General features: G+C 44.1%; 1 protein-coding gene across 1 annotated transcript; it reads right to left on the reverse strand.

The window, feature by feature from the left end:
• Window positions 1-3,412: 3,412 nt before the first annotated feature.
• LOC115081716 (AP-3 complex subunit beta-2-like) lies at window positions 3,413-13,834 on the reverse strand (the record flags this gene model as incomplete). Its single annotated transcript, XM_029586134.1, has 6 exons — window positions 13,770-13,834; window positions 12,767-12,899; window positions 10,553-10,662; window positions 8,242-8,418; window positions 4,310-4,496; window positions 3,413-3,561 (listed from the first exon to the last, which is right to left on the reverse strand). Coding segments are annotated over exons 2-6 (741 nt in total), but the record flags the coding sequence as incomplete, so codon positions are not given.
• Window positions 13,835-14,106: the final 272 nt, after the last annotated feature.

Raw genomic sequence — 14,106 nt, forward strand, 5'->3', positions numbered from 1 at the left:
GGATCAGGGCCACCGCACTGGCTCACAGGCCCCGGGCTGACTTTCACTATTAATGCTGCTGCTGCTTGCAGATCACCATTGGGCTTAGGACCAGCCATGAGGAGAGGAAAGGGCTGAGTGGGCCATGGGTCAGTGGAGACTGCCACAGCTCCTCTCTCCTTACCAACCACTGAACCTACCCAAGAGAAAATTGTTACCCCTGTCATCAGCCTACCCTCTCTTCTCACCAGTTTTTATCCACCTTTAGACTGGGGCCCAGGAGATGTTTAGAGCAGGAGCTGTCTGAAGGGAGGGATCAGTTGGAGGAGGAGGATGAGGGTTGGATAAGCTGGAGAAGGACTGGCTGTGGAGGGGGATAATTCCTAATTTTCTGTTTGCTCTGTTAACTGCTGCCACACACTAAGCCGAGATTTCAAAGCATTGTGCACAATGACTCCAAGATCCTTTATCTGGGTGGTAACTCCTAATACAGAAACCTATAGCGCAGGTAGGATTTCTTTTCCCTCTGATTATCATTTTGTAGTTGTCCACATTAAATTCATCTATCATTTAGATGCCCATTTCCCTAGCTTGGTCCTTCTATATTTCCTCACAGTCTGCTTCTGTTTGAATATTTTTGTATCATTGGCAAATCTGATCACCTCGCTTGTTGCTCCCTTTTTCAGCCCATAAATGAAAAAGTTAAACATCGGACCCAGTACTGATCCCTGGAGCATGCCAGTATTTACCTCTTTCCGTTGGGAAAACTGGCTGTGTAGTCCTACTTTTTTTTTTTTTTTTTATCTCTTAACCAGTTACCTACCCACAGTAAGACATTGCCATCTATCCCATGGTTTTTTAATTTCCTGAGGACTCTCTCATGATAGATTTTACTAAATACCTTCTGAAATCCAAATAAAGTGTGTTGACTGGCTCACCTTTGTTTACACCTTCAAAGAATTCTAATAAATTTGTAAATCACTATCTCCCTTTGCTAAATCCATGCTGACTCTTCCCATTAAACCATGTTTATTCATATATTTAGTAATTTTGTTCTTAACAAAGGCTTCCACCATTTCTCCTGGCACCGATGTCCTGTTCATCAGTCTGTAGTTATTTGGGTCATCCCTGGAGGCCTATTTGAAAATTGGCATTACACTGGTTACCCTCCAGTCTTCAGGTACAGAGAAAGATTTGAATAATAAGTTGCAGATTACCAGTAGTAGGTCTGCAATTTTGTATTTGAGTTCCTCTGGAACCCTGGAGTGAATATCATCAGGACCTAGTGATTTGCTACCATTTAGTTTGTCAGTTTGCTCTGGCATCTCTTCAAGATTCAGATTAATTTGTTTCAGTTCCTCTGAATCATCATGTACAAAGAATGGTTCCAGTGTGGCTATGTGCCCAACATGTACCCTCATACCTCCATAGTAAAGAGCGAAGCAAGGAATTCATTTAGCTTTTCTCTTATGACCTTATCCTCCCTCAGAGCCCCTTTTTCCTAGTCATCTAATGGCCCAGCTGATTCCCTTACAGGTTTCATGTTTTTAATGTACTTGAAAAAACTTCTATTATTAGTTGTTGGCCCCATGGTAAATCTGTCCTCAAATTTTCTCTTGGCCTGCACTTACCTATTTTTCTCATTAGGTTCTGCTTTCCATTCTTTAAAGAATGCCTTTTTGGCTTTAGTAGCCCCTTTCATAGCATCAATTAGCTATTGTGGGAGATGCTTGTTCTTCTTTCAACCTTTTTAAATTTGTGGAATGCATTTTATTTGGGCTTCCAAGATGGAACTTTTAAACAATCTCCTGCTCCTTTAGGTTTCCTTCTAACTAGTTTCCTCATTTTATCATAGTTTTACTTTTTTAAGTTAAATACTACCGTAGTAGTTTTATTTATTATTCTCCATCCAGTGATTATATCAAATGTGACTGCATTATGGTCACTATTACCAAGTGGCTCCACCACTATTACCCTTTGCACCAGATCCCGCATGCCACTGAGAATTAACGGTAAAATAGCCAACCCTATCATTGGTTCTAGGACCAGTTGCTCAATGAAGCAGTCCTTTATGGCATCTAGGATCTTAAAGTCCCTGATTCACCCTAATGAGAAAGTCATCCAGTCAATATTGGATAAATTGAAATCTACAATTATTAGTGTATTTCTACATTTGGTAGCCCATCTAATCTCCATATTAATCTGTTTCACCATCCTGGTTAGGTGGAGAGTAGTAAACTCCCACTGCTATACTCCTCACTGTCACACACTGAATTTCTATCCATAGAGTTCTTCAGTCTAAAATGGGAGAGTCTAGCCAGTGCTAGCTCTTCAATGCCACTGTAGACAATGGCCTTGATACAGCAAGGTGTGTTCTTTAAGCTCAAAGAAGAAATGTCACTTGTCAAAAGGAAAGACTCCTTCACACTTTATCCCTTAAAAATACAAAGGACCTGGATTTGATTCTTGGGTCAGGTCTTACACTTCCTGGGTCAGGTCTTACACTTCCTGGGTTGGCTGCCTCTGCAGCATCCTAGTGATGCTGCAGAGGCAGCATTCACACTTCCTGGTTATGATGCACAATGGGTTGTGGCTTTTAGATATCTAGCAGCTGGATTTAGGGTCTATATTTGCAGGGTTCTGGAAGGAGCAAGGTTGCCTGCCCAGCCAGGACCAACACTGCAAGGACTGGGATAGGTGAGTTGGGAGGGGATATAGAAAAGGAAGAAAGATTTCTAGGTAATTGCAAATGAACGCTCTTGGTGACAGATACCAGCCCCAATTCAGATCACGCTAGATGCCCAAAGAAGTAGGAGGAAACTGCTGATCGTACAGTAAAAGAAAATAAGCTTCTTTTGGACCAGGAGCGGTTGATGATTGTAATATATGGAAGCTTCTCAACAACATCTGGCTGTCCAGCAAAGGTTGGTCAGTTTTTAAAAATTGTTTTCTGAAACACTTTGGAACACGTGTAATGGGAATGAGGGATATGTCATGACAATGGCTCATGGCTGTGGTGCACTGACAAAGTCATGCAGATTTAAGCCATGCTCCTGAGCTCCACTTACACCATGAGATTGTAAACCAATGCCAGCCATTACAGTGTGGGACACCAAGGCGTCAGTCTAAAGTTTTCAAAGTATATTGAAAAAACATAAACATGCAAAAAGTTTTTTAAAAAGAAATACAAGTCTCAACAAAATGAAATTACAATAAGGATCTTTCTGTTTCTCAGTTGGCAAATCTACTGATAAATGCAACAATCTCAGATTTCACCAGAAGAGTTTCTGCATTCATCCCTCTACTAGATTAACATTTCAAATGGTTTTGACGCTAACAGTTTGTAGCAACAGGTCTAACATGCCCTAATGTACTCATTCGTAACTGTAGAAAGAGGGGTAATGAGCTCCTGGCTGGTGTTTCGATCTCATACCAGGATCGCCACCCACAGAGTTTCCTTTACCTCCACATTCCTCACGGATGGGTCTGGTGCCTCCTCTGGCCAGTCTGGGAGCTCCTGGTACCCTAGGGCTTTAGAGTTCAGCAGATGGGAGAGCGATCCAAGCTGGAAGTGATCCCGGTCTTTGGGAGACGGGGAAAAGGGAGGGTAAGACAGGTACAAAAAACATACAAAGAAAGTTAATTAAAGAATAAGCAAATTACAGATTGACACGTATCAGTGTCATTTAATTGTATTCACTGTAATATAATATTGATATTTTATCTTATGTTCAGAAACAGGACAAATCCACAAAATAATAATGACTGCACACACAGTACAACAAAATATAAGAAAGAAACTAATAATTATTAAACTGTGAATAAGATTAGCATTAGCAGAGGTAGTATTCACCCATCCACCTACCTGACTTATGTAATGAACTATCCATCTATCTATCCATCGTATCCATCCAACAAGGTGTACTCTCCATTTATCTTTACCAATCATTCCTCTAACTTATCTCTCTTATCCATCCCTGAGCCTGTTCATTCCCTTTAACCATCAACTATCCTTGTCTCTAACATGTATTTTTTTAGTCTATTCATCATTCGCACTAGCTACTCATCTATCCTTCATTCATCCATTCACACATTTTTATTCTGACTCCCAGTCTGCTATTTCATCCATCCATACCTTATTAGATTATACATTAACTCGCCATCGTATTAATATATTACTTAATCTAATCATATTATAATGTCCTGCATTACTTCTCAATCCCCCCAAAAAAAATGTTAATAAGAGTCTTGTCTACTCAACTGTATTATAAATGTATCACTTATCTTTCTCTCCTGTTTGCTGGCTTACAATTTCTTGGTCTTGCTGTACCTTTAAATGATGATTCTAGAATGGGAGCTGGCTTCTGGGCCAGGAATAGCTTCTTGGCGTATTTATTCAGTGCACCACTTTTCTCGGTAGGGACAATCAGCTGCCGGATGAAACGGGCCCGATCTCTGATGTCATAGTTCTGGTCATATTTGGCCAGGTTGAGCACATACTGCGTCAGCAGTTTGGTCTGCATTCAATAACAATGGTAGAAAACAGGATGGACAGTGAGGGTGGGTTAGGACAGGACCTAACAGAGCGATTACGGACCTGAAGTTTATTAAGTCTCTTTTCTAGGACAATGGCTCATTTACCAGCTAATCTCCTAGTGCATGGGTGGACAATTTTTTTTACATACAGGCCAGATTAGTAGCTCTTGTCTGCATCAGAAGTTAGTAGGGGAAGGTGGGGGTCCTCCATGGAGCTCCAGTTGAGTAGTGGATGGAAGGGGGATCATTTGGATCTCCTCTGGGAGAACCTTGAAATGCTAAAATATATAAATATATTATTATAAAAAATATAAAGCATATGGGGACAGTGTTACAGATCTACATATAGAGCTTGCCCTAGATGAAAGGTGGTATAGAGGAGATGTGACAGAGACATTTAAATATTTCTAAGGTATCAATGCACAGGAGGCGGGCCTCTTTCAATGGAAAGGGGGCTCTGGAATGAGGGGGCAGACTCAGGAGTAATCTTAGGAAATATTTTTTTACAGAGAGGGTGGTGGATGCATCAAACATGGTCTTTTTCTGCTGCATTATTAGCCAGGTAAACTAGGGAAAACCATTGCTATCCCTGGGAGTGGGTAACAGGAAATAGATCTGTTTGGGATTTGCAGGTCCCTGGGACTTGGCCTGGCCACTATCAGAGTCAGAATGTTGGGCTCAGTTGATCTTGGTCTGACCCAGAATGGCATTTTTTATGCTCTTATGTGTAGTTTTGCTTTTGTTTTTGATTATTCCAGCAAACCCCATGGATAAAAATTACCCAGGAGTTTAGCAGTAATGCAGGGAGTTTGGTTACTGCCTCGTAAAGTTTTAAAAATGTTCATGCCCTTACTTGAGATGACTTAGGGTACAATGCTGAAAACTGCCCATAGAGATGCACAGTCCAGGAGTAATTGTACACAAGGGCCGTCACACCAGTTTTCAAAGGGAACGTACAAGCATGCTTTCCCTTTGAGAACTTCCCCTGGGAAAAAGTGCCTGCAGAGATTTGCACCGGCTTTTTCTGCAGGTACTTTTTCCATCCAACATAAATGTTGGAGCCATTTTTTGTTATGTATATAGAGGGTAGGCTGTATGGCTTCAGAGTTCTCAACCAGACACAGACTAGTTTGAAGGCCACAGGCCAACTTCTGAGTGAACTCCTATTTGCTATTTTGCACTGTGAAATGCTTATGAACAGGCAAGAGACTGTTTATTTTAGTTATTACAATAGGTCTATGATGAGAAAGCAAGCAATTAACTTACACTAAAGCCCGCGAGAGAATAAAGGCCACACAGCTGTGCTTGAAATGTTATGAATGGCGGCCGTGGCAAGCCGCGAACGGAACTTACCACCATCCCCAGGGGCCGGTCGGACCGCCGGCACTAGGCGGTTCTCCTGGGCTCCTCAGCGGCAGCTATCGCTGCAGATTCAAGATGGCCGCGGCGTTTCTCCCCGCGCGGCTTAGCCCCGCCCCCTGACTTCTGCTAGGGCCGCGCGGGCAGCTCTGGCCCTAAATTTAAAGGAACACTCACAGGATGTGAGCTGGTTCCTTCCTGCGGTTTCCTATTGGCTGGGGACTACTTATTAAGCAAGGGCTGGACCTCCAGATCTTGCCTTGACTTCTTGGCTCCTGAGTTTGTTCTGTTCCTGGTTCCTGATTGTCTTCCTGTGTTGATTCCTGGTCTGGCTGACGTTCCCTCTGGGTCCTTGATCCCTGGCTTGGCGACGTTCCATCTCTGGCTCTCGACCCTTGGACTGGCTGCGGACTTCTCTGGCTCTCGACCCCTGGACTGGCTGCGGACTTCCCTGGCTCTCGACCCTTGGACTGGCTGCGGACTTCTCTGGCTCTCGACCCCTGGACTGGCTGCGGATCTCCCTGGCTCACGATTACTGGATTGGACTTCTTTAAGAGATCCGCGGGGTTTGTTCCTTCGACCAGCTGGAGGCGCCAGCATCTGGATTACACGACCAGCAGGAGGAGCCTGCGTCCAGATCTTCTTCATTCCTACCTGCAACCCCGAGGATCGGCCTCGCCTACCGACGGTGGCCTAATCGGTCATCATCGAACCAAGGGTCCACTCCTCTGACCATAACATGAAATTGATAATAACTCAGAGGGAAGGAACATCGCTGCTTTCCCAAGCATTTTAGTGTATAAGGAGAAATACCAGCTAGAGAAAGAGGGAGCGCATGCTTACGGACATGATAGCACAGGCGGATCCTTTGGAAACATGTAAGCTTCTTATATATATGTAGCAATTGTTATTATCTACCATTACTTCCTCTGTAAGATCTGATTTTATTTGTTCTACCTCCTATGGCTCAAATAAATTTACTTTCCTAAGTATCTGTAACTGTGATCTACTGAATCAAAGTTTGTGTAGGGGATAAACTGCTGGGTTCAAGCCCCCAGGTATAATCCCAGTAATTGTGTAGGGAATAACCTGCTGGGTTCAAGCCCCCAGGTATAATCCCAGTAATTGTGTAGGGAATAAGATGCTGGGTTCAAGCCCCCAGGTATAATCCCAGTAATTGTGTAGGGAATAAGATGCTGGGTTCAAGCCCCCAGGTATAATCCCAGTAATTGTGTAGGGAATAAGATGCTGGGTTCAAGCCCCCAGGTATAATCCCAGTAATTGTGTAGGGAATAACCTGCTGGGTTCAAGCCCCCAGGTATAATCCCAGTAATTGTGTAGGGAATAAGATGCTGGGTTCAAGCCCCCAGGTATAATCCCAGTAATTGTGTAGGGAATAAGATGCTGGGTTCAAGCCCCCAGGTATAATCCCAGTAATTGTGTAGGGAATAAGATGCTGGGTTCAAGCCCCCAGGTATAATCCCAGTAATTGTGTAGGGAATAAGATGCTGGGTTCAAGCCCCCAGGTATAATCCCAGTAATTGTGTAGGGAATAAGATGCTGGGTTCAAGCCCCCAGGTATAATCCCAGTAATTGTGTAGGGAATAACCTGCTGGGTTCAAGCCACCAGGTATAATCCCAGTAATTGTGTGTGTTTATATTGGGGAAGCCCCTGAGGTAGTCTTGTGTGCATGCAGGTAATAAGCTCCTCAGGTAGCCCCCAGTGAAGAGCTCCGTGAGAATTGCCCCCCAGGTCAGAGCCCTTGGGCAGAATGCCAGTGTGTACGGTCAATAACACACACAGATTTGAACCTGCAATGTACACACGTAATTTCCCTCCCCAACTGAAACATGCTTTAGGGACTGCCTATGTTTTACCTCGCTAAAAGTACAGGCAGTGTTCATTCCCACAGGTAGTTTTAGCTGGATAAGAGCTGGGTAATTTTTAGACAGTTTACCAGGGTGAATGGCTTCTGAAAATTGCCTTCTTAAGTATGCACTTACGTTTTATCCACACAACAACCTGATCTTCAAAACACAAAGCATGCGAGCAGTTTCTGTTTGAAGATCTTCAGGTTGGTCCATGTGGGTTGAGCAGTACGCGTGTACTTTGTGGTTGGGCATCTTTCAGAAAATTTACCCTTCTACGTACAATAACATTCTCAAGTTTGCATTAAATGGTCCTGATGCACTTCCTGTTAATTGGCCATTCTGTTACATTATTGCTGACCTCTCTAACACTGGCTTACTGTTATTAGGGGAACTGTAACCCTGAGGTGTTGCTGAGGAATGGATAGTGGCGACATCCTTCCCTGAACAGCACGGGTAGCCTGTGCACTACTGTCTGGCTCTTGCAGCCTCTTTTACCTGCTTGGAGTTGGTCAGGTAGAGTTTGGCTGCAAGATTGATGACTTGCAGCTTCACAATGTCTTCCTCGTTGGTGAATGACTTGGCCATCTTCCGCAGCACATCAGGAGCTATCTTTGGAACATGCTCACAGTATTCGCCAATCAGCCAGAGGATACTGGCCCGAGCCATTGGTACCTGGGCATACACAGAGAGTAAAAACAAAGAAAGAAAATCTCTCCAGCAAGGCTTCTTTCCTTCTATAAAAGGGGGGTGCAAACCTTTTAGCCCAATGACCACAGTGGGTGCCTGGTCTGGGTGTGGTATCTAATTGGGGTGCTAGGGAAGTCTGAGGGTTCCGTCCCCAGAAGTCTGAAGAAAGAAACAGTCCCTTCTCTTGGGAATCTGCTGAGCCCGAGGGGAAGGAGGTCGCCTGGAGGTCGCATGGTTCTGTGGCTATACCACTTCCAGCCCAATGATGTTATATACAGTCTAAAATGATATGCTATAGCCACCACGGGCAGGGAGCTGACACACCCCCACAGGCCAGATGGAGTCCTCCCTTGGGCCACATGTGGCCATGGGCCATAGTTTGCCTCCCTCTGCTCTAAGTTACATTTCTAAGCAAAAAGTGACACTGCTTAATGAACAATATCACCACCAGGTTACAGCCAGGCTTCTCCTTCCCCGAGTCATCTGTTGCATGCATCAGTGTGTTGCCTGCAAGGAAATCTAATAAGGAACAGCAGTGCAGCACCCTGATTCAGTTAAAGCCAGATATGCTAAGCATCTTCTCACAGACACAAAATAGGAAAATCCTTCTAGGACCCGTGCCCTACAAATCAATTATGGGAGGAGTCAAAGTAGAAGAAGCTTTCAAAAACAAACACTAACATTTCCAGAGAACTAGAATAAAAGTCAGAACAAAAAGGAGGATCTTACTTACCTAACTAGTTTGCTTTACATGTCCAATGAATGATCTAAAATTTTGCTATTCCTGATGCTTTAAATCACTGAAGCTCCAAAGCCCGGTATTTTATTCTAAAATCTTTCCTGACACTAATAACACCTGCTGGAGGGGCTGTGAGGAAATAGGCACCTTTGCACATATGTACTCATTATTTCTGGTCCCAAGTTGCACAGGAAATTACGCATACTGTGGACTTCCCAACCTTTATTGGGCCAAAGCTGGGACTGCTAGATGGCTGGGTTGACTCCTCAGTGCCAGTTAAAGAAAGGCTGTTCATGGGACAATTATTATCGGCAGCTAGATTTACGAAAGCTGCTTTCTGGAAAACTAGTCCAACCACGGATTATTGGCGTAATTGGGTACGTGAAATTGCCGACATTGAAATGTTGTGACACAACTTGAAGAATGCACACTTTAAGTATGAGAAAATGTGGGGCCCTTCTTGGAATTTTCTAAGCAGTGATAACCGTTCTTTGTTACGCTTGTCAATTCTGATCAGAGCTTTCTAATTTGCTGTACACTGGAAAAAGTGGTTAAGTAAAAAAAAAAAAAATCACTAAAGCTCCGATGTAATAAGATGCGAGTAAAACATGTGCTGTGAACTACAGCGCACATTTTCTTTATTCATGTGTTAAAAATTAAAAAAAAAAAAAGAGTTAACTCCTAATGCAGTGCTAACCCAAAAATGTACGCACAAAAATGTTCTTAGTGTGCACAAAACATGGATTCTGCACATTGCTGCGTGCAGAAAATACGATCTGTGCACACAAAAGTTGTACGCACAAATCATGAGGAAGGAACACAAAAACATGTTTTATGTGCCAAAAACACAATCTGAGCACAAAGAATTTCTGTGTGCGTAAAACATGATTTTCGCATATAAATCCCCAGCACAGGACACCACAACATGAGCTCCAGACTAATACTAACTCCAGAAACTTTATTTCACTTCTGAGCAGGAGTTACATCTCTACTAGTGTTAAGGAAACAGGATTTAAGCTTAAGCCGCTCTCTGCATTGGGATGCAATAGCTAATGCCTCAATTAACATGGGATTTGCATGGAGGGGCTCTAATTTGACGGCAGTCTTCCTCATGTTTGTTTGCACATTTTTTGTGCATAACTCTTGTAGTTAAAGGGGGAGTAAAGTTGTACACGCGAAAATTGGAGGCGCAACCCTGCGCTGATGTGTGCGCAAAGTCGACTGCAACTTATTACATCAGGGCCTGACCGGGCAAATGCTGAGGCATCTCGGGCAGAGCTGCAAAGCCTGGCTCCTAGGCTGAGCTGCTTTGACAGCAAGGCTGGACGCCAGCTGAAGGAAAATCAGCGTAAAACCACCGCACAAAGGATTTCTCAGTACCTGGATGTTGTCCGTGAGTTTCGCCATGTGCTTGATGATCTCACTGTGCTGGGATGGCTGCATCTGAAGGAGCTTCTTAATGACGACCACAGACTCGGCCACGACCAGTTCTGTAGGACACAGAATAAAGCAGTGCAGTTGCCGTGTTGGTCCTCTTTATGGCAATTAAGAGAGTGATTTTCAAACAGGCCGCACAGTGGGAATATTTATACCGAATATTTCCAAAGTGAACTCACCTGGGTATGTTTGCCACCTGTATTCTACCAAAGGATAGACTTTGAACCACCTCCCCCTGTACATAGGTTTGTACATAGTTTTCCCAGCAGCATTATCAAAACAAATTGGACATGCTAAACACATGTCGTTTCTATAGTTTCTTCCTATAATCCCTGTTATGCCCACCTCTTTATCTGTTACCTGTTTGAAGTGTTTTTCTCGTTTCAATGTAAATCGCCCTGCGAGGCGTTAGTTTCATTTTCTTGTAAACCGAGGTGATATGTATTTTATACAGGAACCCCGGTATATAAAAACTAATAAATAAATAAATAAATAAATAATGTTTGCTGTGAAAATCCTCGGCTGATTGGCCAAGCAAGCCCAAACACATTCACTTGCGTAAGGTTATACTTCCTCTTCAGAGGTCTAACTTGCATGGGTGCACTTAAGTGCATACTTTTTAAAAGCAAAAAGTGCACGCGTAAATGCCGACTCCGCCCCATCCTCTCCTCCCCCGAGCACCTTTCCTCCGGGTACATAAAAGTCCATGCGATAGTGGGTTGCGTATGGATTTTTGCGCCCACCGAGCCCAGGTCAGTTTTAGAACTGCCATTTACATGCCCCCATGTTCTTTTGGAGCTCTCTGCAGACAGACAGACCCTGATCCACAGTCTATGCTGCCCCCATCCCATTTAGCTTCCCCCAGACAGAAACGGAGCCCCAGCCAGCAGAGAACCTGCTCTCCATACATGGCTGGCTGTCCAGTGTCTTACTCCACTCATTCAGGAAAGACACTCGTTCATGGCCTGCACGCTAAATGTTCATCCTTCACTTTCTCACTCAACTTCTTCGGCACACGGACTCACTCACATCCATCTATTTCTAATCCACAGCAACCCCGCTGCACTATCTTTGCAACTACAGAGTGAACAGGCTGATGAGGTGACTCTGGGGGTGTGAGCCTGACAGACGAGTGAGAGTTTTGCACTGTTCCTGGTTTACCAGTTTCCATTCTAATACTCTCTGGTATCTGGAGTTTAACATTTGCTGAAGCTCATGCTACTGGAGCTTCAGAACTTGCAGGGACTCAAGGTTTTGCTTTCTTAGCAAGGAAAAGTGGATCATGAAGAGTCAGAAGTTTTAAAAACTTGTACCATTCCATGCACCTATAAGACAAGCATACATGTATTTTTCAATATTTAAATAAAAAACCCAGTCTCTCTTTTTCTGATGCTCTGCTCCCCTTGTTTATAAACCCTCCACCCCAGACAGCAAGCCCAAGCAGCACCAAGAGCTGGGAGATCTCCTCAGAGCCACTCTCTGTGGTTCTCAGGGGCTGTCTCTGCAATGGCAGCCATCTGTCTTCCCTCCCTCCCTGGGAACAAGCGTAGCGCCTTCAAGGCACACCTGACCCCAGCCAGAGCCGATGGACAGCTGACGTGAGCCCAAGTCTGCTGCACTGCCCGATTCTCAGGGATGGCCCAGTCTCCTTCTACTGGAACACAGAGAGGTCCATATTCAGAAGCATTTAGCCAGCTAAATGTTTATTTGGGCACCTAGCCAGCTAAGCTAGGGGCATTCTGGGGGCATAATTGGGAGGAGTTGAGTTAGCTGCCTAAGGTAACCATCTAACTCCAATAGTCAGAGTTAGCCGGCTAACTTAGCTGGCTAAGACTGGTCAGGCAAACAGCTGTCCTAAAGTTGGTCAGCTAACTTTAAGATAGCTGGCTATATTCAAAAGTGTGGCTTCATTATTTAATATGCCTCTAAAGTTAGCCGGATAAGTTTATCTGGCTAACGTTGCTATCTGTGTCTGAATATGGACGTGCTAGATATGGCTTTGGTGTCATTTATCAGATGGGAAGTTCATAATTCTAATAGCAGGCTGGAACCAAAAATTATCCTTTTATAGCCTTCTTCCCTATGAACTTTAAAAGAACTGTTCACTTTACAGAAATGCCTTTCACCCTGACTACCAGCTCCGACTCCGTCTCTTACCGTCTCTGTTGGACAGAAGCTGGACCAATCCATTCAGGCAGGTATCTCGCACTTTTCCAATGTTGGTTGCACAACGTCCAATGGCCTGGATCGTTGCAGCTACAAAATCCTTATCCATACTCCGAATGTACGTCTACAGAGACAGGAAAGTGATGGAGCGAGAAAGGGAAGAGAAAGGTAAGAAGGATGCTACAGGGTAGGAGTAAGAAAGAAGAATTCTAACCGCCTTCATGAATTCTCTAAAGAAGTGTTTGAATCCAGCGTAGGGAGGATGTCTCAGTCAGCAGTGGTAAGCACCCACTAGCTTACTCAGGACAGACTTATTTTATCATCTTAGGTCAGGCTAAGCCCATTCAAGCACCTCCAGTCTGGCAGTGCTTATATTAAATGTGAGTTTTTGTAGCCCTTCTTTTCCATAGAAAAGCAATGGCAAGGAGACGCTCAGCTAGAGGTTCAGAAGTCAGGAGAGACTAACATTCTCAGGAAGGAGGCACTGGGTCTGTCAGTAGGACTGGAATGAGCACCATAGGGTGCATCAGGAGGAACCAGAGAATTGCAATCTAACAGGGAAGGGCAACTTGGTTCTTTAAGGGCAATGAAAATCTGCCACATTAACTTGTGCAACATGCGATCAATAAAATAAATGAGCAATGAACTAGGGCTGCTGCAGAATATAATGGGCGACCTGAAACCAGCAGCAGCTAATGTTTCATCTTCAAATGAAAATGGTCAAAGTCAGGGCTACTGTGAAGATCTTTTTGTTAAAGGAGCTTCGATTTCCTTTTAGCAATCACTCAAGCACAAACCGAGCCACATTATCATTGAGGGCAGTGACCTCTGGTGACCCTCTGATGTCATTTACAGCCTTCTAAACAGAATGGGAGTTCTTACCTAACCTTGGAAAGGGAATCGCTGCCAAGAGCCAGGAGCTTAACCCCTCAAATGACTGACACCCCCCCCCCCCCACTCTGTGACTCTCCCCATCCCTAATGTCACTCAGTACCTGGAACTCTCGAAGGATGGTGGAAATGTTGGTTTCATTAGCAAGGTTAGTGAGAACCTCCAGCTGTGAAGGCAAACAGAGGGAGGTTTGTCATGTACAAGGCAGGACAGGCTGGCAGCATGGGCCAGAGTAAGGATGCATGTAAAGCCACATTTTCATTCCGCAGATGCATGCACAAATGTGCCACAAAATGGCAGAATAAACAAACACTAACGCACCAGTTCAGCAGCATTTCATTGTTAAAAAAAAGAAAGAAAATTGGGTTGCAGATGCAGTGAAAGGGCAACTTCCTTCATTCTTCACCGGTTTTATCACAACTTTTATAAGAAAAACAATG

The sequence above is a fragment of the Rhinatrema bivittatum genome, unplaced genomic scaffold, assembly GCF_901001135.1.
Source record: "Rhinatrema bivittatum unplaced genomic scaffold, aRhiBiv1.1, whole genome shotgun sequence".
Lineage (NCBI taxonomy): Eukaryota > Metazoa > Chordata > Amphibia > Gymnophiona > Rhinatrematidae > Rhinatrema > Rhinatrema bivittatum.